This window comes from Pan troglodytes, chromosome 4, assembly GCF_028858775.2.
Source record: "Pan troglodytes isolate AG18354 chromosome 4, NHGRI_mPanTro3-v2.0_pri, whole genome shotgun sequence".
NCBI classification, from domain to species: domain Eukaryota; kingdom Metazoa; phylum Chordata; class Mammalia; order Primates; family Hominidae; genus Pan; species Pan troglodytes.
The window spans coordinates 55019648-55047536 of NC_072402.2; the positions used below are offsets into that span (position 1 = coordinate 55019648).

Genomic DNA, 27889 nt, shown 5'->3' on the forward strand with positions numbered 1-27889 from the left:
ATCTTGAAGATTTCATAAGTTCTGGCATTTGTCCTTTCCTCTTGTTTCTCTCTTATAAATTGGTCAATTCTCCAAAATATGTGAATTAAATTTAATGTTAACCCATATGTAAGTCAAGGCATGTGAATCCCATGACCAAATAAATATTACAAAGCAGGTGTCTCTACACTGATGCTCAATACCTACCATTTAGAGAAGACACCTCTCTTCCCCAGGGTCTCAAGGCATCTCATTCCCCTGCCTTTCCCCCTTTTCCCTTGAGGACTCTGCATCCTCCTTTGCTGCATCCTCCTCAGCTTTCCAAAGTCTTAGCATGGACATGTCCCAAGCTTAGTCCTTGCAGTCTTCTGTCCTCCTTCTGCGTATCTCTTACACCTCATCTAATCACAAGACTTCAAAGTCTATATGCCATTGTTTGTCAAGTCTCTACCGATCTGGATCTCTCACCTGATACAGACTTTCATATTCAACTCCCTTCCTGTCATTACCACCATGATGTCTCCTCTATACCTGAAACCAAGCATGTCCAAAACCAAAGTATTGCTCTTTCCCAGCAAACTTGCTCCTCCTGGAGCCTTCCTGATCTCAGGCCAAACTTTGTTGTTGTCTTTGACTCTTTTTTTCCTCACACTCCCAATTCCAATCCAATCAGCAAATCCAGCCAGCATTCTTTCAAAATATAACCCAGAATTTGCCCATTTCTCACCATCACCATGGCAACCAGCTTGGTTCCGGCCACCAACTTTCCCACCTGTGTTGCTGCACCACCTCCTGACCAGTGTCCCTGCTTCAGCCTGTTTTGCACCCCTCAACGGAGTGAGGCTGCTCCAGTCTAGGTGGCATCAGGTCACTTCTTTGCTCAGAATACTTCAGTAACTTCTGATTTTCCTCAAAATGAAATTGAAGGTCTTTATAATAATCTACTATTTTTTCCTGTGGCCTCTCAGATTCAGCTCCTACTCCTTCTCCTCTGGTCCAGTCACTCTGGTCTCCTTCCATTCCCACAACTGTCCAAGCAAAGTCCTGCTTCAGGTACTTCATGCTCTCAAGTCCTTCAGCCAGAACTTGCATCAGCCTGATATGCCATTGTTTTCTTTCCTCACCTCTTTCCATCCTTTATTTGGATATCTTCAGAGTGAGGCTATCCTTTTATTTTGTTTTTAATAATTATATCTTCACCATGCCTGTTCCTGGCATTCCCCATCCCCTCTTCTTTTTAAATTGTTCTCCCTGCAAACTATTATCATATAATCCTTATATAGATTTCACTTTTTCTTTTTGCTTATTTTTCATCTCTCCTACCACGACTCAAGAGCCCTAGTTATTTCATAGTTCATTGCTATATCCCTGGCCTTTAGAGTTGTTCTTAGAATATGGTGGCAGTCAATAAAAATTTGTTGAATGGATAAATAATTACTGTCTATCTTCCTCTCCTTAGGTAGAAGCAGGGTATATAAAATATAAATTATCGGATTGTCAGACTTGCCCATATTTATATTCAAATATGATAATCCAACTTGGTTGTTGGAATCTGTAAAAAAAATTATAAGAACATCCATTTTTAAAAGATTGAACAAGCAGTAATTTTTTTCCAAATCTAAAACAAACAAACAAACAAAAAACAGTGTCAATCAAGGAATCAGAATATATATTGAATTAATTGTTTTTAGGTCATTAGTGAACTTGACTGTGCTGTTGCTCTCAAAGCACTAAAAATAGCTGATATAGAACCAACGGTCCTTCATGATCCTTGAAACTTCCTTGCAGTTCTAAAGAAAAACTCAAGCTTATAGGAAGAAGTTTTAATGAGACATTGTGCTGTTCAGGAGAGACAGAATCATAGTTTCTGACCTCAGGGGCATTGATAAAATAATAGAGCAGAAGCTCTAGGGAAATTAGTTTTTAGGAAGTGGAATCCGGTGGCTCATTGCACATTCTAAATAGCATCAGAGTAAGAATGACAGTCTGGCTGATTGGCTTTAGTGATGTGGATAGATTTGGCTGCTATATTATCAAAACTAGATTGAAATCCCTCAATATCAATGAAGTTTTACAAAGGTATAAGGACTACTGGGCCACAGTTCATTCTAGGACTTCATTTAAGTGAGAAAGTAAAGTGGGCCAAAGTGAGATTGGGACAATAAGCTAAGTAATCTTAAATTTGTTCTTGTATCTATCCTGATTTGATCAATCCACAAATATTAATATTTATGGAACATTTACTGTGTACCAGGCACTGTGCTAGGGAGACTGTGTAACAGTGACCACAGCAGATGTAAACCCTGCCCTTAAGAAGTTTGTATCCTAGTGTGGAGACGGGCATTCAGACAGATAAATGAATATACAAGTGCAGATTGTGATGAGTGTTACAAGGGGAAATACAAGGGTGCTAGGGGAGAGAACATGAGCCACATGGGTTAAACCAGGGCTATCATCTGACTGCTTGTGTCCTCCCAAAATTCTTGTTTTGAAATCCTCACCCCCAATATCATGGTATTAGGAAGTGGGGCTTTGGGAGGTCATTAAGTCATGAGGGCAGGGTTCTTACAAATGGGATTAGTGCCCTTATAAAAGAAGCCTAGATCCTTTTCCCCTTGAGACTTGTGAGCTTGCAGTGAATAGATAGTTGTCCATCAACAAGGAAGTAAACCATCACCAGATATCCAATCTGCTGATGCCTTCATCTTGGACTTCTTAGCGTCTAGGACTGTCAGCAATAAATTTCTGCTATTTCTAATCTACTCAGGTATTTTGTTATAGCAGCCTGAATGGACTAAGACAACCAGGTTGTCATTAAAATCTACCCTGAAGGTTCAGTACGAATCCATGATGTATTTGAATAAGATTTGTATGTGAATCCTCTGTAAGGACATCCAGATTTGTGGTCTAGATCCCATTTCTTCCCACTTTCTAAGAGACCTTGTACCCCTAGCCCCTGTTTCTTTCTGCCAGCATTTTCTGTTTTTCTCCACTGACTCCTTACCTTCTGCCATTATCAAGTTTTACCTATTTTGAAATATAAATATCACATTTAATTATTCTCCATAGCCTTACAGACTTCATGTCTTCACCACTCAAAACCTCATGTAGTCTCCTCTTCCCCCTCGTTTACTTATTGTTTCATTGAGGTGTATTTCAATGGGTTTGAGGCATGATCCCATCCAAAGGACTAATGTGCATATACTCAAAATGTTAATTCAGCTGAACTGCTCACATCTTTGCTTCATTGCCCATGTCTTTTTGCACTGAATTGTAAGCCACTAAGCCTTGAATCAATGAATATTTTTAAAATGTTATTTGTATAGTGTCTAAAAACATGTGGCAGTTGAGAATAGATTAATCTGTTCTAGACCAAAATAAGATCCTGGTGAAAAGGATTTTAAATTCTTGAGTTGAAAGCTTATCAGGGTGGAACCATATAATGCCACATGATACAGTATGATGTCAGATAGATTATTGTAACAAACACATAATTAATTAGTAATGAAGTAATAGGGTTTTAGATGTTTAATCTTCAAGCTGGTAGATATAAATTAGGTCACATTAAAATCAGTTCTCCAGTCTCAATAGCTCTATGCTCATCTTCTCCAGCATAAACCTCAGTAACTCACACAACCTCTTTCACTTAGCATCTCTGAGACTCTGGGGGGTGCCTTGCAATTGCCCCTGCATGGATCTTCCCAGGATGTCACTTTGTACTGGTCTCTGCTCTACCAGTGACCTCGACCCATGTTCATTAGTCTCTTGATTGCCTAACGGCAGACACCAACCAGTTTGTTCCAGCTATGAATGTTCTCTGTTGTATCTAGGGCAGTACCAGAACACTATTCACCTGCAGAGTAGAAAGGAGAGTACATCTCCCTTCTTGCTCTCTCAGGGGAAGCCAACAGCTGTGCTGCTTCTGGAGCTCTCAAATTCTAGGAATCTAGTGAAAAAAGTTCTTTCAGTTCTTCACACAACTCTGTATTTCTGGGATATGATTAGGAGAGTTCATATGCCAGTCACCATAATCTGCCAAGAACCACTACACCTTTCAGGAAGCTCACGGTTTGTGGCTGAGGTTTGGGTTATTCGTACCAGATTCCTTTTTTCTGTAGAGTGAATTCTTAGTCAGAGACCCATTTTCTGTTTTAGTGAGAATGGGCTACAGGAACAACACCAAAAGCTCAGTTGCTTAGAAGAGTAGAGGCTTATTTCTCACTCAAGCTACATGTTCATGACAGGTTTGTGGTGGAGGGAGAGGGTTCTGCTCTTCACTTAGGAACACAGTTAATGGGAGACACCACAGTCGGGAAAGTTCCAAGTCATTGTGGCAGAAGACAGGGCACTTAATACACAGACCTCAGTGGTTTCCCCCAGAAGTGACACGTATTGCTTCTGCTCACATATCTTTTTTCTTTTTTGTCTTGTTTCATCAAATCATAGTGATATTCAAATTAACTATATATATATATATATATATATGTATGTGTGTGTGTGTGTACATATACAAATTAGAGAGATATACGTGTTTCTCATGCTGCTCACATTTTATTTGCCAAAGTAAGGTTACCATGCCTAACTTCAAAGGGGCAAGAAAGTGCAATCTTGCCATGTGCCTTGAAGAGGGAGAACTGAGAATGGTGATGAACAGCACCAATGATGAGTACACCTTCTTCCTTGAAGTTTTGCATCTATATCCTTCTACTTCCCATCCAATCCTGCCTTTTATGACATATCTCTCTACATATGATCTTCAATCATGTAAATTGCTCAGTATTTCTCTATATTAATTAGTGGTTCTGGCTAAGGGTCTCTCACGAGTTGTTGGCTTGGGCTACACTAATCTCAAGGCTCAGCTGCTTCCTCAGTGACTCATATAGTTGTAGGAAAGCCTCAACTCCTTGCCATGTGGGCCTCTCTATAGGGCTAACCACAGTATTATAGCTTGTATCCCCCAGAGTGAGAGATGAGAGAGACAGATAGGCAGACAGAGACGGAGACAAAACACAGAGACATCCCAAGACAGAAGTCAAACACAGTCTTTCATAATCTCTTCTTGAAAGTGACATGTCATCACTGCTGTCTGATAACCAATCCTGGGATAGAGTGGGAGGGGGACTCTACAAAGATGTATGTTAAATGCCAGGAGGTGGGAGACTTCATGGAAGCTGGCTGCCACTCCCATTCAAGAAGGCTACTTATTCTTATGTAAATCTTGGCTGCCAAAAATTGCTGTCTAAATCATAGCTTCTTCCAAGTAGCATACCCAGGACAGGGTAAATGCAATTTAAAACTTCTCTCAAGGGGGTTACTTCATTTAGACTAGTGTTGGTGTTCTCGTATGCAATTAAATGGTTCTTGTGTCTTATCATTTTCAATGTCCAATATCCAAGGAAATACATGCACTCATCCACAGAATATTTTCTTTATTTTTAAAGTTTTAATGCTGTTTTTAAGTCCCTTGTGTTTAGGTGGTTGTTGTACTTGAAATGTTAGCAGACATAATACACAGCAAATAAATTCTTGATGCTTTTGCTTACCCTCTTCTCTAGAAGCATGCGCTGTGTGAGCTAAGTGTGACTTTAAATAGGACATAGGGAGGAATTAGAAATAGAGGCAAAGTGGAAGAAACCCCACATTAAAATCCATCCTTGTCAGCACTCTCTGATTTCACATACCAGGGTTCTTTTTGGATTAATCAAAAAATTGTTGAAACGTATTAAAGGAGAAATGCAATTCTGTAAGGGGAACACAGTTCCTATTTGGAGGGAAGGAATATGTATGGCCACTATAATAACAAATTAGGGGAAGGCATGTGTGAATTTTTATGCACTCATCGTCCTATTGAGCACAAATAGAGAGGTTTATTTTCTTTTCTTCGTTAATTGTTCTTACAGAAGTAAACCACACTGTGTAGGAAACTAGGCACTCTTCCCTACCTACTCCTGCTATTGAAAGAGCTTTATCTATGGAAATCCTCAAATCAGCTTCTTCTTATTGTACCAGTGATGTCTCTTGGATTAATTCAGACAAACTGTGCAGTGTAACCAATGCAGACAGTATGTTAGAAGCACATGGATAGCTTGCTTCCTTTTCATTCCTTCTTCCTTTATTGTTTCTGCATTGTGGTTCCTTGTATCCTACCATCTTGAATCTCTTGTACCTCTAATTATAGTATGCTCACTATATGCAAGGTTTCTCCTCCCACCTACCCCCTGCTGCCTCCTCTAGTGACATCTCACTTCATTCCCAAGAAAAACATTGCCCTCCCCTCCAAGCTCACTGTGTTTGCATTTCTCTGCTCTTTTCCGCTCTCCTCCTTGGCATGCTGGTTTAATCAATTTTACCAAATGACTTTCCTGGCAGCTGTAAAAAGAAAACCCCAGAGCAAGTTAATAGCAATCTAATACTGCACTTTCTGTCATTTCTCTAAAACGTACAGAACTATTTGGTCATTGGATTGATTTTTAATGATCTAAATGATCAGATGTTTCAATGCTGCACTGCAGCAGCCTGATAATAAATAGGAAAGGGGAGGGGCATGGATGCTGGGCACTCAGTCAGTGCTAGATGAATAATCCCAAAACAGCAGCCAAGGAGACAAGATAAAATGTCAGCCTTTGCCAAATCATATATTAGCATTTTTAAACAAAGACACCTCTTTATTTTGATTTTGCATATGGGGAACTAAAACAAAATGTTTTTGATGAGGGTTTAGGAAGTCATCAATAGGGTTAGGAATCAAATTACAGCCTAATTCTACGCGTATCTGTTGACATAAGCAGAACGTCAGTAAAGTGCCTCCCAATATCTCTAAATAGCCTCTTGGCATCTGAAACATAGGGAAAAATATTGGTTACTTTTTAACCAAAAGGCACTAAAACTTCCAAAGGTATATGAAATCAGTAAATTATAAAACATGTCCCCTTTCCCCCCTTCTGTAAGAAAGAAATAGAAAACAAAAAGAGAGATGAATATGGGGAAAATAAACAATGAAATAATATTATGAATTCATTGTAAGACTTGCTAACTGGCTGTGTAACTTTGGGTGATTTGCTTAACTATTCCGTGCTTTGTTTTCCTCACTGTAAAGTGGACAAACTAGTAGTACTTTTATGGAAGATTAAATGAGGAAAGGGAAGTCAAGTATTGAGCACAGTGCCTGGCATTTACTACTTACGAAGGTTATGTTCTTTATTACTCCATCTACTCTTTCCATAATTGCATCCCCTCCAACCAGTCCTGTCCAGCCTTCTCCGAATCCACAGGACAATTCTGGTCTCCCAGTATGGTGGGCAAAGGTAGGTTTTGGTGTCCAAGCACAGTTCAGCCATTTACTCTCCAGGTCCATGGGCAAGTAACTTAACCTCTCCAGGTTCCTCAGATTCATCATCTATAAACTGGGGAATATTAGTACATGCTTCATAAGGTTATTGTATTAAAGGAAATAACTTGTCTAAGTCTCAGTGCACAAAGTCTTCCCCAGAAGACAGACTTGAAAAAATATTAACTTTATTTCACTCTCCTCCTGCTGCCATTTCCAATGTGCTGTTCCATGTTTCTAAATGGTATGTGGAAGAAAGCTGATTAGTTTCTTTGCTAATTATTAATTGAATCCCTTTAGTTAATACAATGTATTCTTTTGAGAAGCTCAGCTCAATTTATAGTGCCAGAAACATACAAATACAGAATTTATACCAGTTGATCTGGGGTTCACATAGATGAAAGCGTGTTTTCCTAGCACATTGCTCTGAGAATACTGTAACACTCTTACTTCATGTATATTCATGTATATACATATGTATATATCTATATATGTCTGCATCTACATATGAATATATGTATATCAACTGTTCTTATTTAGTATAGTTCTCCCTGAAAAAGAAGGTACTATTTTATTTTTAAATATTGGATCTTATTTTTAATATTGGATCTATCTGTAATAAAGTAGCCAAGTTAGGCTGACTACCTGTCTAATGAGTTTCCCGTTTAGATGGATTAGTTCCATTTAGTCTGTTCCATAGCCCAGATCAGACAGTTCACTAACAAATACACTTAAATTCACATCACTTTGGTCCAGATGGTGTAACTAAGGCCCAAACTTGCTTCTGGTGAAAGTGACCCAGAGGTACGCTTTGCTGATAATATCAGGAGCATGGTCTTTGTAATTGGAAGACACTATCTCCCATCCCCCCATTTGTTATTGCAAGAAAATTAGATTCTCATTGAAATAACAAGCCCAAGAATTATAGTAACAGGAGTTTGAACCCCTGTTTGAGAATTTTGGTACTCCTGGGATAAATGAGATCAATTTTAGCCTATAATGACGGTGCTTTCTACACTTTTTAGATGTTAGAGAAAGTCTGGCAGCAAAGCAAAGCTTTGTATATACCATGGGAGGCAGGGTTGGAGAATAAAAGAAGAAAGAGAGACTTAAGAACAAAATTGTGTTTGATGGGATGTTTTGATTTTCTTTAAATACTTTAAGTCTCTAGAAATAACAAATTTATTATCTGAAATACAAATAAGAAATACTTATATTTGGAAAGTTGATAAAACTCAATTATTGTGTAAAATGTTCACAAATTTCAAATGGATAGAAAAAAATAAACTTCTGCATTGCCAATTATTGAATACTTATTTTCACCTTTGGAAATAGCAAGTCAGTTACAAATTTTATAAATCTATATAATTGTCTTTATACATAATAAAAATATTCTGATGTTTTGTCAGCCAATATGCAGTTTTAAGCACCTTCAACCCTGTTACATGTTTACGGGTTTGGAAGTTACTGGGGAGGAGGTAGAAAGGTCTGACCTTCTCCCCAGGAATTTAATATCTGGTCAGAGAGAAAGAAACAGACTTTTGTTGTTGTTTTGTTGGTCTTATAAACAGTGCCAAAATGAATGTGTGTATGTGTGTGTATGTTTGTGTGCACTTGAGCAATCATTTTTGTAGGATAAACTCTTACAAATGTAATTGTTCTGAAATGGTATGTATGGTTTACATTTTTAAAAATTTGCTAAATTGTACTCCAAAATGTCTCTCCTAATCCATGTTTCTAACAACTGTGTATGGGTGTACTGTTTCCCACCCCCTCACAATCTGCATATTTTTAGTCTTTTAAAAAAAATCTTAAACGAATGTGATAGGCAAAATACCTCATTGTAGTTTTATTTATTTTTGGTTATCAGTGAGATTGAAGATCTTTTCAAACGGCTTTTGACTATTTATAGTTCCCCTTCTGTGATGGTTATTTGCATCCATGTCCCATTTTTCTTCTGGGTTATTGGTCTTACTCTAATTTATAGACTCTCCTTAAGGCAAATGATACCAAAACCATACCATGGCTGTTTACAGTCGACCCTGCCAGCTTACGTTGCATTAATAATTGCTTCTTAGAAGCTTATGTTATTCATCCTTCTATTTCTACACTGCTGTTTTCTTGCTTCCCTAATTTAACATTCTCACCATTGCAGTCAGCAGGTTAAATGGCAAACATTTGAGGAATCAAGGGAAACAACTATGCATTGAGTACTTGCATGTGCTACATGATTTAATCTATACCTTCTAATGTAATCCTGAAGAAATCTAGGAGATATGTCTCGTTGTTTTCCAGACGAAAAAATTAAGATTTGGTTAAGGTTGGGAAATGAGACTAAGTAAATAAAGTGGTAATAAGAGACTCAGGTCTGTCCAATGATACTAAAAGCCTGTGCTCCTTCCAGAAAACCATGCTTTCTTCAGAAAAACTGTTTTTACAAGACTGTATTCAAACATATGGCATGTCTTGATATACATCTAAGTAAATTTTAAAATTACATCTATATTCTTAACTGTCCAATAAAATTGTGTATTTATCATTTACAACATGATGTTTTGAAGTATATATACATTGTAGACTGACTAAATCTAGAAAATTAACATGCATTAACTCACATGGTTATTTTTGTGATGAAAACACTTAATATCCACTCTGTTAACATTTTTCAAGAATACAACATATTGTTATTGACTAGAATCACCATATTGTACAATAGATTTCTTGAACTTATTTTTCTTATCTAACTGAAATTTTGTTTCCTTTGATCAATATCACACTTGCACCTCCATTTCCAGTTGCCCCAGCCCCTGGTAATTACCATTCTAATCTCTAGTTCTATGAGCTCAACTGTTTTAAATTTCCCATATGAATGAGATCATGCAGGATTTATCTGGATATATACCTGGTAGTGGGATTGCTGGATCATACGGTAGTTCTATTTTTAATTATTCAAAGAACCTCCATACTGTTTTTTATAATGGCTGTACTAATTTACATTCCCATCAACAGTGTACAAGGGTTCTCTTTTCTCCACATTCTTGCCAACACTTAATATCTTTTGACTTTCTGATATAGCCATTCTAACAAGTATGAAGTGATAGCTCATTGTAGTATTAGTATGCATTTTTCTGATGATTAGTGATGTGGAATAGTTTTTCATATGTCTGTTGGCCATTTGTAAGTCTTTTGAAAAATGTCTTTTTAGTTCCTTTGCCCATTTTTCAATAAGGTTATTTTCTTGCCATTGAGTTGTTTGAGTTTCTTATATTTTTGGATACAAATTCCTTATTAGAGGTACAGCTTGTAAATATTTTCTCCTAATCTGTAGGCTGTCTCTTCACTCAGTTGATTATTTCCTTTGTTGTGCAGAAGCTTTTTAGCTTGATGCAATCTTGTCTATTTTGGCTTTTGTTGCCTTTGGTTTTGGAGTCATGTTCAAAAAATCATTGCCTAAATCAGTGTCATATAGCTTTTCCCCTATTCTTACATTTATGTCTTTCATCCACTATGGGTTGATTTTTATATATGGTATGAGATAAAGGTTTATATTTATTCTTCTGCATGTGGATATACAGTTTTCCCAGCACCATTTATTGAAGAGATTGTGCTTTCCCCAATGTATGTTCTTGGCACCTTTGTTGAAAATAAGTTCACTGTAGATGTAGGGGTTTATTTCTGGCTCTCTATTATGTTTCATTGGTCTATATGTCTGTTTTTATGTAAGTACGATGCTGTTTTGGTTACTACAACTTTGTTGTGTATTTTGAAGTCAGGTAATGTGATGCCTTCGGCATTGTTCTTTTTGCTCAAGGTTGAGTTGGATATTTAATGTCTTTTGTGGTTCCATATGAAATTTAGTATTGTTTTTTCTGTTTCTGTGAAGAATGGTATTGGAATTTTGATAGGGCTTATAATGAATCTGTAGATTGTTTTGTAGATTGCTTCAGATATGGACATTTTAATATTAATTCCTCCAATCTATGAACACGAACTATCTTTGCATTCATTTGTGTCATCTTTAATGTTATACAGCTTTGTAGATATTGTAAATGGGATTTTAAAAATTTCTTTTTCAGATAGTTCGCTGCTAGTGTATATTAACACTACTGATTTTTGTATGTTGATTTTGTATCCTGCAACTTCTATTATAATGAATAGAAGTGGCAAGAGTGGCCATCTTTTCTTGCTCTGGATCTTAAAGGAAAAGCTTTCAACTTTTCCTTGTTAAGTATGGTGTTAACTATGTGTTTGTCATATATGGCCTTTGCTTGTTGAAGTACATTCCTTCTATACTTAATTTGTTGAGGGGTTTTTATTATGAAAGGATGTTCAATTTTGTCAAGTGCTTTTTCTGCGTCTATTGAAATGATGATATAGTTTTCGTCTTTTGTTCTGTTAATGTGATGTATTACATGTATTGATTTGTGTGTGTTGAGCCATCCTTGCATCCCTAGGATGAATCCCACTTGATCATGGTGAACGGTCTTTTTATTGTGTTTTTAAATTCAGTTGGCTAGTTTGTTGAGGATTTTTGCATCTATATTCATCAGAAACTTTGGCCTGTAGTTTTCTTTTTTGTAGTGTCCTTCTCTGGCTTTGGTATCAGGGCAATGCTAGATTCGTAAAAAGAGTTTGGAAGTATTCCACTCCATCAAGTTTTTGAAAGAGTTTGAGGAAAATTGATATTAGTTATTCTTTTAGAAAAATTTCTATTAACCTAGCAGTACAAGTTAGCTAGTTTACACTTGGGGCTCTGAGGAGATGTAATGGAGAAAGAGCTGAAATTGGGGTTCAGATTTATAAATCTCAAGTTTTGGTTGAGCACGAAAGGAGAGGGAGTGAGACTAATGATAAGAAGGTTAAAGTAATCACTGGATTGATTTGGGATGGGCAGTCTCAAAAGTGCTGAGGATTCAGTTCCTATTTCAGTGAGCTGGAACACACAAACATAGAGGAAAAAGAAAGACAGTTCAAGTATAAATTTGAATATACCTAAATGTGTGTAAATTACGGAAGAAACAACATCAAAAGAAAATAACAACAATGACATGGGCTACAGAACAGTTAAGATTAATGATCCCTCATTATAGGGTGCCATTCAGACATAGGAGTTAAAAAAAAAAAAAAAGCAAACCAGAACCACATACTGCAGCAGCTCCCCAGTTGCAAGCACACTGAAATAACAGAGGCCTGCCTTCACGGGAAGAGGATTAGTTCTACTGTGACCTGTTTATATAAAAACAATGTTGTGGGTAGCAAGATTACTAGAAATGACTTCTTGGATTATAAAGGACAATTATGATAGCTTAGGCCACTAGCTTTCAGTACATTCCATCTGGTACGTTACAAATTAGCTCATTATTCTGCTGTTGTTACGAATGTGTTATGTTAGTCTGCAAACATATCATTGTCACAAATTAGTCACCTAGTGTTTCTCTGAAAGTGATTTAATATAAGCACACCCACATCATAGGATGGAACAGTAAAATGGGTCCTTGCTAGATCCTCCAAACAGAATTCAGCATAAAGCACAATTCAATTTCCGAAGGTTTTTGGCACATACATCATCTTCTGATTTTCTAAGATGAAATGTGATCATTGCCCTGGATATTGGTAATACATTGTAATATTAGAAACCTCTTGGGTCTCCCCGTGAACTCTAGAGATCCAAGCCTACTGAGAAATGATGGGTCCACAAATTGAGCATAGCTTTTATTTGTTTTTATTTACATTTGTTATCGCAGGTGCTATCACAACTGTTGTTTCAATAACAGCAATTTCAATTTGAAAATTAACTTAAAGATCTTATTTTGAAGTGTGTTTTGTAGCAGATGAGCTCACCCACCAGCTACTTGGAAAGAAGAAGAAAAGTGAGGAAACATAAACTTCCTCTGCTATCTAACTGGATTACCTACTGAGACATCCCCTTGTGTGGGTTATAATAAATATTTATGGTAAACTTCTTAAGTTAAGATGCCTTTGGTTGCAAGTCAGGAGCCCCCAACTTAATGGCTTAACAAAAACAAATGAGGAAAATGTACTGTCTTATAACATGAATTTTCAAGGTAGGCTATTCCAGGGCAGGTTATTAAGAGGTTCAAACACATCACCCAGGTTCTGCTTTGCCATCTTAGCACTTTTTCCTTTTGCGCAGACTTACTCTCCTCATTTACACAGGATGGACAGTCATAGCCAGACACCAGGACCAAAGGCAGAAAATGCACCCTTTCATGCCTGAGCAAGAACTTGTGAAGATATATTTTTAAGAGAGAGAGAACTGAGTAGTGCCGTGAGTCCAACCCTACCCTCTCTTAAAGCGGGCTGCAGTTGTCTAACTCACATTAAGCTCAAAGAGAGACCTGGCCTTCAGCCATTTGATGTCCTTCCCAAGAAGACCATCTGGGAAAGCCACTTTGGCTCCAAGAGCAAGAGTTGGTAGGGATGGAACCACTAGAAAACCAAGGCCTTGATGGGGGGCTGATTAATCAGCAGCAATTGGAAAACAAGGCTCTTGCTTGAGTCAAAGGAGTTGCAGCCAGAGGACCCAGCAGGGATACCAATTATGAACCCACAAAAGTAACCATGAGACAAAGAGGCAGCTTTCAACATCTGCCAGGTCTCCAACATGTGATGCCATCTTATGATGGCACTAATTCAAGAAAACAAAACAAAACTCTTTTCTTCCTTTCCTCACCACTTTCTGTGCCTTCCAATCCCAGAGGAGTCAATACCAACAGCTAGCCAGTCTGGATAGCCAAGGAAGGGGAAGAGCAACCCAGTCTCAATGCCACCCACTTACTCCACTGCACACAGAGACTCTGTGGTGGGTCCAGCTGGGAGAGGGGAGAAAATGTAAGTTCAATCAAGTTTAGAGTTTTGGGTTACAATTTGAAATGGACATTCTAATTTCTGGATAGAGTCTGAGATGATGGTTTAGCATGAATGCAAAGGTCTCTATTGCCTAACAGTACCCAGAAAAGTCATAAGATGTTCTTTATACATAAAGCTTAAAGGGACAGTGTGAAAGCAAATAAAATGTGTTTTACACTTTGGGAGACCAAGGTGGGGGGATCACCTGAGGTCAGGAGTTCAAGACCAGCCTAGCCAACATGGTGAAACTCCATCTCTACTAAAAATAAAAAATAAAAAATAAATAAAAATAGCTGGGTGTGGTGGTGGTGCCTGTAATCCCAGCTATTTGGGAGGCTAAGGTAGCAGAATCACTCAAACCTGGGAGGCAGAGGTTGCAGTGAGCCAAGATTGCGCCATTGCACTCCAGCCTGGGCAACAAGAGCTAAAAAAAAAAAAAAAAAAAAAAAAAAGAAAGAAAAAGCCAAAAAAAAAAAAAAAAAGCGTTTTGCTATCTACTACATGTCCTCATTTTCAGCAAATATGTTACAATACTGATATCCATTTACAAATATTTTTAACTACCTTGACAATACCATATCATATTTGTATCTTTCTTGCATGCTTCCCCTTTCTTACTCTAATATTTGAGGGGAAAATTATTTATGCCTCCTAGCAAATATGCTTCTGATCTTTAAAACACCTCTGCTCCAGCAAATGGATCCCAAAAGAGATGTGCATTCAAGGTGTGGAAAACAGCAGGTCACTGGGGGGAATGGGAAAGTTAGGATTTTTATTTTTTATATTGCTAGAGACAGGGTCTCATTTTGTCACCCACTGCAGCCTTGAACTCCTGGGCTCAAAGGATCCTCTTGCCTCAGCCTTGCAAAGCACCGGGATTACATGTGTGAGCCACTGCACTGGCTGAAAATTAGTATTAATAGTAATGTCCTTCTGTCCCAGTCCACTGTTTCACTTTCCTTTTTCTTCACAGCTTCCTCCTTTAGACTCCCTTGGACTGGGAGTTTAGCACTATCACCTGCACACTAGACCTGCAGTCTATGAAGAGAGGCTGTCAGGGATTTGGGGCTATCACAGTTGCTCCTCCCAGAACAAAAAATATTCAACCCTCCCTCACAGACAGTGGCAGCAGCCTCATCTCAAATGGACTGTGCCTCTAATCAGTGAGTGGTTATGGAATATGAGGAGAAAAGTGCATTTATATTTTCATTAACTTTGTTCCTGCTTCCTGTAGCATTTTCATTTTGAAAATGAGTTGGGAATTTCAAACATCAATAAAACTTGCTGAGGATTCTGACAACAAAATCCTTTTTTGTCAGGTGCTATGTTGCCCACTTCCTGCTTTTTATTTTTGCTCTAGTCCCTGTTTGATTGCTAATCTAAAGGGAAAGGGAGGGTCAGTGAGAAAAGAGGAGAAATCTTAAAAATGAATTTACTATTTGATCAGGTTTGCTACTTCATTTTGTGGAAAATTTTAAAGTTCTTTTGTGTCTTTATGTATTTTGCAAATCTTGGAACTAAAAACAACAGATAAAATCACATTATATTCCCCATTGAATTATTTCCCACATTTCAAATGTGCTTCCCAGAGAGAAAAGTGTAAGATACAGAGCTAGGCAATTCAGTTTCACATTAATAGTTTTGTGTCTCATCAGTTTGGGACGTGTATTGTTCATGTTTTGCTTTGTTATGTCTATTAAGTGATTTATATAGTCTATTGCGATTTTTTTAGGAATGGAATATGCCAATTATAGAAAGAGGCAGGCGAGTTAAAAGTTTCAACTGCTCAGCATTATAGATTCACCCTCGAGTCAGAATGTTAAAAACAGCAAGGAAGAGTGTGTAAAATGCTAGGTGAATGAGAGGGCATCTGTCCACAATGGGCAACTAGTATTTAATAACTAGCCTTGAATTTATTCTACACTTAAATGCAGAGATTATTCTACTTAATTATACTATAGTGACTTTGAAACTATTAATTTTTCTAAATTATTGGGTTGTAGTTTAAATAGATTTTTATATTTTTAAGCTTTCAAAAGATTATTTGAAAAAATTTATCTGAATATCCTTTTTTTCCTAAAAAGGAATTCTGCCTTTTGAGTACCAAATTATTCTCTCTATAAATCTAAAAACATCGCAGTATTTCTTTTTTTCCAAAATCTCTGTCTCTCTCTCTTTCTCTCTCTCTCACCTCTCCTTATCTGAAACAAACTGACATTTAATGAAGAAAACTGTGAAAAGGGGTTCGAGAAAATGAGAAGCTAATATTTTGACTGGAAGTGTAATAGATGTCAGTCAGAGAAAAAGAACAGTCTCCAGAACATCTAGATGTGGATGTAGATGTAGATACATTGTTAACGCCACTCTGTGCATTTTAATTTAAGCCACTTGATCATGTAACCATTAATTTAATGTCAAGTTCATTCATTGTGGCTATTCAATATTACAATATAGCATTAATTTTAAATGACTTTATTTCAGGAGGGAAGGAAATAATTTATGAATAGCAACATAAGGTTTCTTATATGATGACTCATCACAATGTTGATTGCAAAAAAAGAAGCTGACTCAGACTAGCTCCTGTAGAAAAGGGGGAACATAGTTACTATGAAGATACAGAAATTAACAGAAACAAGTGTAGCAGGGCCTATTGGATTAGGAAAATTGAAATTAAGGCAGCTACTCTCTTTGGGGCCATACAATCACGGATTTCTTTTTGTCTCTGTGTTTCTGTTCTTTCCTGCCTTCTCCCTGTAATTGCCACTGTCTCTTTAGTTATCAGTTTGCACTGAACCCAAAATGGTAACTTCAGCCTCTGAGTCTACAGGACATTTTGGTTCAACCCCACCTTGAACTGATTAGAGTCTCAATTTCACTTAGGACCTTTCACATTCCAAAGAGCAAATATTAATATTTGCTGCCTAGTAAATGAATCAGATGTCAGTGAGTCAAGTTGTCATGCTTATTCCCATCAGATTTTATAATGGTGAAGCGCAGGAAAGGCAAGGTCTTTAGAAGGAAACATAGGGAGACATAAGTAATCATGTTTGGTATAGAGACTCATTTATTAAATATTTATGATAATAAAATACTTAACAAAGTCAATGTCAAGATAATAAGCACTCTGAGTCCTTATTATGCACCAGATACTATTCTAGGCATTAGAGGATATACCAAGGACAAAACAGACCAGAAAACCCCACTACCCCTAGAGCATGTACCCCACTACATGCTGATGATAATCTTTAGTCATCTATTTCAAAAATAACTTAAAAATGGAGTGGCAATGTCTCTACATAGTCAATTCAAGATGCTGAAATAAAAATACATGTATATGTGTCTTCCTTGTGTGTTTCTTTTTTTTTTGTATTTCTCGTGTTGAACTTGCATGGTTTTCTAAATGAAATATTTTCATTTTTAATGTTTCATATATGTGTCTGTATATATATGTAATATACATATGTTATAAATATATACAAATATATGTATTTGTAAATAACATAGTCATATTTGCTTTTATACCTAACTCTGTTAACTGCCAATGATGTGTAATTATATATGTGCATGGGTTAGAAGTGGTGAATGGGGCCTTTGGATTTTAAATGGCATTTTACCTGCAGCCTCTGATGCAGCCTCTTCCAGCTTCCTATTAAAGTGACTGAAAACACTGCAAAAAATATATATATATATATAATTTTTAAAAAGCACTAAAAACCAGTACTGGCAGAATATTAAAGAAGCGTTAAATTCGATTGACAATATATATGGTAGACCACACTTGTATTCCATTCTAAAAGTAGGAAAAATAATTTCTTAGTTTTACCTGGACTATACAATACATCTACTATGTCCTACTACTGTAGTAGTATATGCAACGATATACTACTTAAGATTTTTAAAAAGAAATATACAAGCAGACCCAAAGGTGGATCAAAACTAAAGAGTTAAGAATAGAAACATCCAGAGGAATACCCTCTTGAGATCATCTACTGGTAAAAATTCATCACAAGAGTTTTAAAGAGAATAATAACTTTTGTAAGCCCCATCCGATTGAACTGCCTTCCCTAGTAAGCCTGTGAGAGTGGAGAGGTTTGAGTATTTTCATGGTAATTTCTTTACCATGTGCCATCTGGCAAATAAAAGAGTTCTTTCCCAGGCAGTACTTTTTACCAAATTCAGAGGTCGGTGAAATATTCTTACAACAACATAAAAATCGGTGGTAAACCCACTATTCCTGGAGGGGAGAAAGACTGGAAAGAAGTATACTGACTTGTCTTTTGGGAGTGGAATTATGGATGACTTGCTTCTTTCTTGTGTGTTTATTTTATTTTATTTTTGTATTTCCCATGTTGAACTTGCATGGTTTCCTAAATGAAATAATGTTTCCTCTTTAAAAAGAAACTTTAAATGATATTGAATCTAGTTAAAATGAAACTATGTGATAAGTTTCAGATTTTATAGATTGTCAAAATATGTGTTAAACATTCTTGATAAAATTACATCTTTGCTTCAAGCAATTGTAAAGAAAATGGAATCTATTGACATCACAAATAGCAATTTTAGCATCCATAAATTTGAAATTGTATAAAAATTGTACATATTCTGGGTATAAAATGTTAATGCTTGTCATGTAACTTTGTAAAAACTTTATTTTTTAAAGCATTTTTAGGTTCACAGCAAAATTCACAGAAAGGTCCAGAGATATTCCGTTTACTCCAACCCCCACACATGCATAGCCACCCCATTATCAATATCCCCCCCACAAAAGTGGTACATTTTTTTTACAATTGAACCTACATTGATACATCATTATCTCTAAAACATATAGCTTACATTAGAATTTACTCTTAGTATTGTATATTCTATGGGTTTGCACAAATTTATATTGATGTATACCTGCCATTTTTGTATCATACGGATAATTCCAACATCTCTGGCATGTCTGGTTCTGATGCCTCTTCTGTCTCTTTAAACTGTGTTCTTTGCCTTTAACTATGCATTGTAATTTTTTCTTCATAGCTGGGCATGTACTGGATGAAAGGAACTCCTGTAAATAGGCCTTAAGTTATATGGGTGGGCCAGGCATGGTGGCTCATGCCTGGTAATCCCAGCACTTTGGGAGGTGGAAGCAGGTGGATCACCTGAGGTCAGGAGGTTGAGACCAGCATGGCCAATGTGGTAAAACCTCATCTCTACTGAAAACACAAAAATTAGCCAGTCATGGTGACACATACCTCTAATCCTAGCTACTGGGGAGGCTGAGGCAGGAGAATTGCTTGAACCCAGGAGGCGGAAGTTGCAGTGAGCCAAGATTGCGCCACTGCACTCCAGCCTGAGCTACAAGAACAAAACTCTGCCAAATAAATAAATAAATAAATAAATAAAATAAAAATGTTATGTGGGTGGTGGTGTGGTAAGGGGCAGTGGAGGGGAAGCTTTCTATCATTCCATAATTAGGTTTCAGTCTTTTGGTGAGCCTGGGCCTCTGGATTGTGAATCTCCTAAGTGTTTTTCAGGTTTTTTTTCTTATACCATAGGTGAGAGAGAATGGCTAAAGTGGGCTGGAATTGAGTATTTCCTTTCTCCCTGATGGTAGGCTAGAGTGGGCTGGAGTTGGGCATTTCTCTTTCCCCAGGTCAGTGAGGCTCTGATATAACAAAACAAAACGGAACAAAAAACCCCAGCAGGTTAGGCTCTGATTAACTAGTTTCTCCTCAGGAAGAACCAAGCTTCAGCAGATTTAAAGATGTGTACTTTTTCCCTTCTCTTGCTGGAAGCATGAGAGAATTTTTCTCCAATATTTACTGTGAGAACTTGGTAGCGCTCCTGGAGGTAAAACACACAGAATTGTGGGGACCTCCCTATTACTGGGTTCCTCTGGAGTTTTTCAACTTTCAGACTTGCCTGCACTCAGCCTCTAACGATTTGTCAATTATAGTTGAGGTTTTTCTACCCCAGCACTGGTTCTCTTGGAGGTTTCTGCTCCGGTATGTTGTGATTCTCCATAGCCTACTGTCTATCTCACCAGTGGTTTGGGCAGCAGTTTGCCCTGTGACCTCACTTCTCTTATGGATCTAAGAAGAGTTGATTTTTCAGTTTGTTCAGCTTTTTTGTTGTTAGGACAGATTGGCAACTTCCAAGCTCCTTATGTGAGGAACTGAAAGCTGGATTATGTTACTTTTTTACTGGGAGGTTGAGTGATAGAAGAACTGTCATCAGAAGTTTAATTAAATTATCAATCAGTAACAATCAATTAAATTTCCAATGAAAGCAAATCTATTTTGGATACATCTAATCAGGATAAATGAAAGAATACGTGTGCATTCTTACAACATTTCTCTTTTTTTTTTTTTTTTTTTGAGAGCGATTACTGGTGCGAGCCACCATGCCCAGCTGATAATATGAGTAAGTTTTGAAGTTGGGCTTTATTTTATTACATGAGAAATATTTTTGTTCCTTTGAATTTTCTAAACAAATATTATACAAAGCCTTTAGAAAAGCTTAAGATATAAATGAAATGTAATTCCATTTCAGAAGGTAGTTTTGACATTACATTATTTGTATTTTTTCTTTTTTTTCCATTTTGATTCCAGTAAATTGCAAAACAAATGATCTGTATTTTATTATATTTTACTAAGCAAATTTTAAAGGTATATGCAAACAACATTTAAAGAGCTCTTATTAAAAAGTATTTTTCTATAATTAAAAAATTTTAAATTATAATAAGTTAAAATTATAATAATCTAAGTGTTTGTATTACGTCCATGCTACGGATAAGGAAATTGTGTCTCACAGAGGTTTCATGCGTTGGTCAAAATTACACAAAAAGTAAAAGGCAGAACCTGAAAATAAGGGTTCACATCTTAGGACTCCAAGATGGTATACACATTTGACTTTTTTGTCTTTAAACTTGCTGTGAACATTTTTCCACTTTTGATTCTTAAGTATAAATATTAAGTGCCTTCTTTGTATTTCAGTATTAGGCTTTTAAGTCTTCTACTTCCAAAAAAAAAATTAAAAGTAAAATTTAACAAGCATTCTAAATATTCCAATTATGAAATATATTTCATATTATGAGATTTTTCTTCTGTAAAAGAATTTATCATTTAAGATTAGAAGATTTAAGCTTGAGGAATATGATCCAAAATGGCTTTTTATATTAGTTGAATCATGAAAAGTCCCAACAAAGCATTTGCTGGTTTTAGGTGATGAAACTAGGTGTTTAATGAATTTATTTTTTCTTTTCTAATTGGTGATTGTACCCTGGGTTATGAGAATATGTAGAAATTGAATGTAGTAGCTACTAGCAACTTGCTGAAACATGATGCATTTCCCTGACTCTCAGCAACTGAAACTGCGGCTTCATGAAAGGCTTCTCGTATTTCAGTTATAAATGTTCAGAACAGCATGCCTTCAGACTTTGCTAGAACTTGCCAGGAGTGGAAAGTCATGACTATCAACATCGTTATTAGTTAACATTGACTGAGTACCAACAATGTTTTTGGTGTCATAAATATAGAGAAGAAGACACTGTTCTGTTCCTGGGGGATTGGCTTTCTGTAAAGGTGAGATAGAGAATTTGGTCTTGAATGTTCTTTTCTTGCTGGGAGGTGGGGTTGGAAGCACAGCCACCTCAGGTCTCATTCTGATGGCACACTCACCTCTTTATTAGTTGATGATATATGCAATAAAAAGAAAAAAATGTATAATTACACATACATACACACATGTGAAAACTCATGTAAATTTTATTTTTTATTGGTAAAAAATATATATTTATAGGGGGGAGCTTGAGGCAAAAAGTCACATCCTGCAAGATATCCAGGTGACAGTAGCTTCTATATCCTTGTGTTTAACGTATTTATACTGTTATTAATAGTATATAGAATGTGCTAAGAAAAGTACATAGAAGTTTTTGTATGTGTAAATATATTTATATGAACCCAATATGTAGAATACAGGGACCAAGTGTTTTGTTTTTGACATCTAAGGGACAAAAGTAATCCAGCCTCTTGAAAGAATGGGGACTTTCCAAAAATATCTGAACCGATTATTGGTATTCATGTAAGATAAATAAGTCATCTTTTAGGTCTTTATTCTTTGATATCTAAATATACAGGAGTTTTATTTCATCAAAGTTATTTAAGAGGCAAACATTGACATTAGCTGTTGATTATACCAAAATGCAATGGTGACAAAAAAATATACCTTAACATTTGACATTAAAGTTACTTTCTGAAAGTGAAACTCAGGGAAAATCAATGAAGTAACTCATCACACCCTCTGATAAGTACAAGTGACTAAAGAGCCTAGGAAACACCCAACCTCAGAAACTAGGGTGTGACTTTATTATACTATGCTTATACTAGCATAAAGGTTGAACTTAATCATTCTTTTATGCTCATTGTGAAGGAAGTGTGTAAGTTGAAAGCATTTTAAGAGGATGAAATACTGAAACTGATATTACAGAGATAAGAATTTGTGTAGAAAGTATTCTGTATTTCTACTGTTACATTTTTGTAATTTTTTTAAAGAGCCAGACTTTTTTTGTATGTATTATCAAACTTTGAGATAAAACTAGTTAAAGCAGAAGAGCTCTTGTTGAAACAGCACAAAGTACCTGGCTTCCTAGACCCAGCACAAAGTACCTTGCCCCTCAGCTGACCTGATGCAACTTTGAAAAACCACAGGGTTCCCAGAAACTTAGTTTGAAAACCTTCACTCTTATGAGCATAACCCTATAACCATGAGAGAAAAGGGTTTTATTGGAAAAGGACGTGGGACACTGGCTAGTTAATACTTCTGGCTCTGATTCTGGATGCATTAAGCGATCTTTCAGTGAAAATGTTGAAAGTATTTTGGTTTGCTCTGAGTTTGTAGTTTATCAATTAATTGAGCTTTTTCTTAAATCAGCCTCATTTAAGGGTAGTTAATATAAGTTCACTTACTCTTGTGCTTGCTGTGGGATTAAAATTTAAAAAAAAACACAAAACAAAACAACAAACCAGTCTTTGCTCTAGTAGAGCCGAGGTTATGCCATAGCTGTAGGGACTTCACTAAGGTTATGCCAATTTATGGTGCCCTGCTAATAATTCGCACTCCTGTATTGATAAAAATAATGGGGCTGAGATTAGCCATAAAGATAATCTTTTATGGTTACTCCTGATATTTCTTTTTAATTTTTTTAGAGACAGAGTCTATGTTTCCAAGCCTGGTCTTGAAATGGGCTCAAGTTATCCTCCTGCATCAGCCTTCCAAGTAGCTAGGACTACAGGCATGAGCAACCAGAACTGGCTTCCTGATATTTCTTAAAAGTTTCATGAAAGGATGATTATCTTTTAGTGTAACAAAATAGATTAGCATTACCCTAACCCAACAACATTTTTTCATTTTTGACAACTTGTTTTTAGATTACAAACCTATTAGTTCTGCCTAACTGTTGTTTCTTGAAGGCCATACATGTAGGAAGTATTAAATTTGTAAAGTATCAGCCTATAAATTAGTAGACATAACTCTTAAGACCCTCTTTCTAATATAAATGGAATAAAATGCTGGAAATGAGTTATTTCTATTTTCTAAGCAAGCCTATTCTTTTATATTTGTTGCCTTATGTCTGCAAAAATATTCAATTTTGGATTGTTTAATAATGTGTAGTCTTGATTCTCTGAACTGTGAAATAAATGACAGTTTTTTCTTTGCTATCTTTCAAGCAGAAATTTGGCTTTTCTGTTATTTATCATAGTTTCTCAGTTGTGTTTCCTTTTGTTCTAATTTGTTAGACTTTATTCTAGACAGTTGCATGTATAAAAATAAAAATCCAAGGAAAATTCGCTTTAAAAATATTCAGCTAAAATGTCCTCTTAGTTTAAGTATATTTAGTAGTTTAATGGCCAAATCATTTGCATTTTATTTATAAAGTGCTTTGCTTATATCATTGCCCGCAAATGGAAATGTAGCTAACAAGTATTGAATGTTGAACTGTGTGGTAGTGGAGAAAGATTCAGAGGTATTCTCACTATCCTATCACCCATAGGTGATGGTTTGACATATGAACAGAGTAGAATAAAATGGACTAAGAAAATAATGTCAGATAAATGATGTTCATTACAAAGGAAAATATATTTTTACATCTTTTTAAAAAATCTTTGCATTTGCTACTTTCTATGGAGACCTACTCTCTTGTATAAGGACTGAATGTTAGTTTTAAAATAATTAAAACCCATCATTATCATCATCATGATCAAAGATCACTAACCAGAGTCAAATAATTTGAATTCTCTTCCAGATCTACTGCTCACAAGATGCCTGATAATGAACAAATACAATCTTTTTGGCATCTCCAAAATGGGCATAATAAATGTCTTAATCTCCTCAGCATAATTCTGTGATGCTCAAATAATACATATAACAATAATATTTTAGAAAGTATGAAAGTATAACAAGGTGGTATTATTATGATTATAGAGGTGCTAGAATATTGTGGTAATGTGTACAGGCTCTGGAGCCAGACTTCCTTGATTCAGATAGTGACTCACTAGATATTTAACCTCAGACATGCTACTTAACATCTGAGTGCCTCAATAGCCTCATCTGGAGAACAGGGCTAGTAACAGTCCTTAACTCATAGTGCTGTTGTGTGGATTAAATGGGGTAATACTGTAACTATCTTAGAATGGGACCTGGGGCATTGTAGATGTTCCTAGCTCTTAAATAATAATATTTAAATGTCTAATATAATATCAAATTTTTAATTACTTGATTCAAAACATTCAAAGCTTGTTAAAAACAATGTAGGCTGAAGTTTTCTGGGCCGGATTACAAATGACCTTATGGAAGAGATTTAGTCCCTTTAGCAAAAAGGGGTCATGAGGACACTGCCTAGGCTACAGGAAATCTCAACAAATATTCTCAAGATTCTTTTATGCTGTAGTGGCATCTTTCTGAACCTACAAGTTCACATTGCTTTTAAGGAATCACCCAGTTCTTCTTCCTCCTAGGAATCCTCCTTTTAGGATCATCTTTTGATCAAAATGAAAATTCTCCAAATTATGGTGGTTTTTAAGATTAGTTTTCTTTATACTAGGTTTTGAATTTATGGGACATGCCCTCCACCCAATCTTGGGTAATATTTTATGCAATGACAGGACCTCACTGGGGAAATCCTAAATGAAGATAATAGCATGTTATATTAAATGTTGCCGGTATTCCATTTAATATCAAGCAATTGCGTAAAAGCCTTTTTAAATACCTAAGTTAAAAGTGGTATATTAATGTTGAGTGTACTTCTACTGCAAAGTCCATTCTCCCACTGATTTCAAACAAATACCATTTAAGTGCAAACCTACTATTACAAGAGTTTACTATTTTATTCTTGCTCCAAAATGGCATCAACAGTGATGGGGTGCTTTTGGGGGATTATTGAACAGAATTTTTGCAACAAAGGAACAAGCATGAAGAAATGCAAAACATCAGTGATAGGGATTGCAACGTTTTATCTCAGCATTCCTCATATCTACACACCCCCTAATCAAACAAGCAGTTTTATGGCATGCGCAATTGCAATTGAAGTACAACTGACTTCTGCAGAACCGGCTTCCATAGGATTTCCTGTCCAAAAATCACCATGTGGTCATCTGCAGCTAAATGGTTACAAATCATCAAGTAAACAAGGCTTCCCCACCCCGGTGTTTTTTTTTTAAGGAGTCAAATCCACCAAACTCTATCATTTGCAAATTATCTCTGGACTTCTTTTATTTCTTTTTTTTTCACTGGGTAAGAAGGAAAACGAGCAAACAAAAAATCCTCCCTCCGTATTTGTTTAAGGCGTAATTTCCCTGTGAGGTGTTTTACAGGCTTCTCCTTGTTTAGCTTTTCTTGCCTGGTAATTACTGAAAGAAATCTGCTCTTCCAGGGCGAGCTATTCCTTTAACCCCTTTTGCTTGCTCTTACTTGGAGGTTAGCAAGGAGTGCGCGGCTCTGCAATGTCTGGGAACCCACCTAGAGGGCCCCCTTGACGCCAGCACATCCCCTGTCAGGCAGCAGTCTCTGCAGCCGAGCCAGGCTGCTGCAGAGTTAATGTACAGTACCACGGAGCCTGCAAGTGTCCTGAGCTGATCAGAGCTGGGGCGGCACAGCCCAGGGCAGACAAGGCGGCTGCGAGGATTCCAAAGGTTCTGCTGGAAATTCGGCGCTGGGGGACTCCAGCAGGAGCCTGTTGCCATTGTGTTTTAAAAGCATGCAAGGTCTGTATAGCTTGGGCATGAGAATCTTTCAGAAGATGTCAGAGCATCAGAATAAATGACACCTATTGGAAAACTGAATTTGGGGTGAAAAACAAAAGAGATTAAGAGAGGAAAAAAAAGAAAAGAAAGACATCGGGGGAAGAATTCTTAGACAACGTCTGACTTGCAGCTGTGAAATTCATTTTCTTTCCAAGGCAAAATATGAAAAGCTCCCACATGGTTTTGATAATAACAAAATAAAGGGGATTCTGCAGTGAAAAGATCAATAGCTTAGTCATTTTACATAAAGAGAACAGCCAGCCTTATTATGGGGTTAGGCAGCAGAAATGAATTTCATCGTGACAGCATCTTCTGAAGTCATGATGGTAGTTAATGGTAATCTTGTCCTGCAGAGCAGAAATTACTCATTGCCTTCCTACTTTTGCAGTTGAACCAGCAATTCTGAAATCTGGGAAAGAAGTTGGCTTTGGTGATACATGGTTTCTAGCCCCTCTGCCCAGGCCTTTGTCCGACACGTCTCAGACGGTAGCACTGCGTTAAAGTGACCACACATGAATATGTGCCTAAGAAAGAAGAAAAAGCAATATTCATTTCTAAAGGACAGCATGGCAAAGCAACCTGAAGTTTTCCATTTCCCTTCTAACACTTCTTTAACAAGGATATCAAGAAACTGTCTTTTGACTCCTTTCTTCCCACATTCCAGAGTCCTTCCTTAAGGATGCATTAATTTACACTCAAGGTGGTTAGATTTTACCAGGACAATATTTGCCACCATTTAGGATTATTAGTTGAACTGGTTATTTTAGTATGTTGACTAACTAGTGGAACCTAAATGGATGGACCCATACCTGCAGTGCTCTGTGATGTTTCTTTTTTCAAATCCTGGAAGGCCTTTTGTAATTGCTATTTGTTTTTATTGGTGGGGGGAGATTTTTTTTTTTTTTTTTGGAATTCAATACTTGTTGCAATAATTGCCCACGATAGCTGCTCAAACAAGAGAGTTGGAATTCATCTGTAAAAATCACTACATGTAACGTAGGAGACAAGAAAAATATTAATGACAGAAGATCTGCGAACATGATGCACGTGAATAATTTTCCCTTTAGAAGGCATTCCTGGATATGGTGAGTAATCAATATTCCCTTCAGTTTGTAAAACTCAGAATTATCAAATTCCATGACAGGTACCAGATGAGGATTTGTCTTGAACTAGAGTATTGGTATCAAGTGAGAATGAAAAGTAAACTGTGCAAAACCGAATATTGTCTGAGAAAGTAATGGTTATGCAATAAAAAATACTTTGTTAATATGAAGCATCCCCAAATAAGTCAAGCATGAGGACTTGAGAACATTTAAATTGCTAATATTTCATGGAGGAAGAAAAAAACTTTGAGAATGGCAACAATTTAATAAATTTTTTTAAAGGTGAGGCTTAGGGTTTGTTTTTTGTTGTTTTGCTATTTTTATTTGAA

The 27889-nt window shown here is 36.5% G+C and overlaps 1 protein-coding gene across 21 annotated transcripts in view; it reads left to right on the top strand.

Moving 5' to 3' along the window:
- Positions 1 to 27889, top strand: part of PDE4D (phosphodiesterase 4D) — a 1566198-nt gene that overhangs the window by 926299 nt on the left and 612010 nt on the right. Inside the window, exon 1 of one of the 21 annotated variants that reach the window (XM_054685072.2) lies at positions 21772 to 27542. The exons of the other annotated variants lie outside the window; for them this stretch is intronic. Coding sequence (XP_054541047.1) covers positions 27496 to 27542 — 47 coding nt within the window. The 5' untranslated portion in view covers positions 21772 to 27495. Of the gene's footprint in view, positions 1 to 21771; positions 27543 to 27889 lie in introns of those variants that run through there. 21 annotated transcript variants of the gene reach the window in all.